We start from the raw sequence: 2,692 nt of genomic DNA on the forward strand, positions 1-2,692 counted from the left end.
CCCCCACCTCCCAATCCCAATTTGTCCATACATATCACAGTTATGCAACTCAACTATAAAGGTTGATCTGAGGTGGCCTTGACCGCTTTTGTAGTTTGGTTCAGCTAGTTATCGGCTACTTTGTTCTTTCGGCTTTTGCCTGGCAGCCATAATGTCTCAAACCTTACACGTCCGCTCACTTTGTCAATGTTGTCTTTGTCCGTTGTTCGGTTGCTAGTAGTATCTGCTGGAAAGAGCGATAAAAAGAGACCTCTCACAATCATGATCTTATTTAATAGCTCATGTTTAAGCTTGTTTATTATGTAACTCTATATGCTATGCATTGATTGTTTCGTTCTCAGAATTAAACCAAAAATTAGAAAACTTAAAAAGTAAAAAAACAAATATGGATTACAAAATGCAATTTTCATATATTTCAATTTTGAAAATCATTTTTAGATTGTATCTATGATAAAAGTGTTTATTTTACTTTCTAGCAAACTAATGCACTTTTAACAATCAATAAATCGATATATAAAAGTTGCTTGTTAAACCTTGAATTACCGGTCGATTCCACTTCTGGTAGTGGCGATTCCTTTCTCATCTGTGGGCGTGCATTTGGAACCGTCTTATCTTCATCCGAGTCTACCGGAGTCACTGATACGCGAACTGGAATTTGTGTATCAAGCCAATCAGACGATTCACCTGCAACGGACTCTGTTGATGATGTACGACCTTTCGAGTTAAGTGATACGTAGGACACTTCTCGACTGGCGTATGCTGGAGGCAGAGTATTCATCTCTATAGCGGCAGTGTTCTCGCTGACCGCCGGCAGGTGTTTGACCATTAATGGTTTACGTATAGGTCTGGGGAAATCATCGATGCGGAACGAGCCCGGATTTGAGGGTGGCTGACCATATTCTACTACAGCCTTGTTTGAGAAGAGATCGTCCAGCATTTCTTCGTCCGACATGGGAACCAAAGGGGGTTTCTCATCCGCCTTCTGTCTGTGTCTTAAACGTGATTAACAATGTTTTATAGTTCATCTTCTCATTATTGATCTAATATTCTTCAGCACTCTATAGAAAACGCAATGCAATTCATGCAAATAACATAACATTCAGATACAGAAAATGTATGGTGTTATATACCTGGACAATAAAGTAAATTAATAATGTATTTACCTTCTTAAAGGAATATATTCATACATTTTGATGACAATTTAAGCATTATGGCATCAGTTCCCAAATCTCGGTAAAACAATAACCATTGGTAAAGGAAAGTGTTTGAATAATTAAACAAATGTTGGGAGGTTTTATTTTCATTTTTGCTATCATTTTTGTTCATTTTAGAGATGTAGATTTGTTTTAAAAAAAAAGGGGGGGGGGGGGTTAGATTAGGTATTTACGCATTTTTTTACGTAACTGGTGCCTGTGGTATTAAAACCGTATGACAGCAAAAATGTTCTTTAACAATACAACTATTTTCATAGTTCTATGCCGTTTAAGCCGAGTAGGATACACAATAAATCATTATGTTTATGGATAAAGCAACACATGAGTATGAAACAGAATGAATAATTATATTTGTGGATAAAGCAACACATGAGAAAGACATATAATAAATTATTATGTTTGTGGATAAAGTTAGAAAAGAGAAAGAAACAGGACAAATTGTTGTATTTATGGATCAAATGAGAAATTGTTACACCTACCCATTTCGTACTGACCACTTGCAGTACTGCCACACAGCTATGAGGATCAGAGCCACCAATACAATCTCTGATGAAATAATGATAACGATGTATTGCCACAACGCCAGTCCCATTGTGCCTTCAAGGGGTCACGCCACTAATTGTGCTACGGTGATATGTGCGTGGTACTAGGATTATTTATTTCTGTTTTTTTTTTATATATATATATGTATAATTACGTCACAAATAAATTACAGTGTTTAGTTTTCAGTCTCTTCTCCGTCTGGACAAGCCGGTAACTATATCTGAAAAATAATAAGAATTGCATGTGAACAGTAATCAATAATAACAAAATGAATACTATTTTGTCGCTATCTATATTATAAATACTATATTACTGTTTGATTAAATAGATGAAGTAAATCAAATCTACCTAAACATTTCGCTAACTCATAAATGGTCTGAAATAAGAATATTTTATCCTAGACAGTAACTATCCGAACTTTATCTTGCAAGGAATAATTTGATTCCGTATATCTTAAGCTAAACAATATGGATTATTAATTTGTTCCAAGAATAATCTACTTGATTTTATAATTCAAATAGGATTATAATTTAACGTAGGCCGTACCTGGCGATATGCATTGATATACAAACATAATGACAAATCCGAATCCCTTATCGATAATGACGTCATTTTATTTCTGACCAATAGTATTTAGTATTCTTTCTGAAAACGACAAGGAAATATTTTTGGGCAGACATCACGACCGCCACGTTTTACTTTCACGAAGTAGATTTACACCTATCCTGGGTGGAAAAGATAAGTATACCTGTCAGCTAGAACCGCAGAGTTTGAAGGATAACTGTCTATACCCCTCTTGCATTTATGTGCAGTGTTCAGTTTTAAATACTTGTACATGTCATCAATATGCCTTTGTTTATACAAGGACAGGTAGAACACAATTAAACAATTGTGATGCTTGCTTTGTCATTTCACTCTAAGATAACCATGCGAGG

General features: G+C 35.2%; 1 protein-coding gene across 1 annotated transcript; it reads right to left on the reverse strand.

Moving 5' to 3' along the window:
• Window positions 1-104: 104 nt before the first annotated feature.
• LOC132556774 (uncharacterized) lies at window positions 105-1,806 on the reverse strand. The gene is made up of 3 exons (XM_060221216.1): window positions 1,694-1,806; window positions 544-992; window positions 105-226 (listed from the first exon to the last, which is right to left on the reverse strand). The coding sequence occupies exons 1-3, from the start codon at window positions 1,804-1,806 to the stop codon at window positions 105-107; spliced, it is 684 nt and encodes a 227-aa protein (XP_060077199.1).
• Window positions 1,807-2,692: the final 886 nt, after the last annotated feature.

The sequence above is a fragment of the Ylistrum balloti genome, unplaced genomic scaffold (genome assembly GCF_031769215.1).
Source record: "Ylistrum balloti isolate Yb309-2 unplaced genomic scaffold, AGI_CSIRO_Ybal_v1 Utg370590, whole genome shotgun sequence".
Lineage (NCBI taxonomy): Eukaryota > Metazoa > Mollusca > Bivalvia > Pectinida > Pectinidae > Ylistrum > Ylistrum balloti.

Excerpts from the sequence above, each read along its gene's own strand:
- LOC132556774 (XM_060221216.1), bottom strand. The coding sequence starts at position 1,806 with ATGGGACTGGCGTTGTGGCAATACATCGTTATCATTATTTCATCAGAG. Across the intron at positions 993-1,693 it reads AAGTGGTCAGTACGAAATGG|ACACAGACAGAAGGCGGATG; the intron begins GTAGGTGTAACA and ends ATCACGTTTAAG. Across the intron at positions 227-543 it reads ACCAGAAGTGGAATCGACCG|CAGATACTACTAGCAACCGA; the intron begins GTAATTCAAGGT and ends CGCTCTTTCCAG.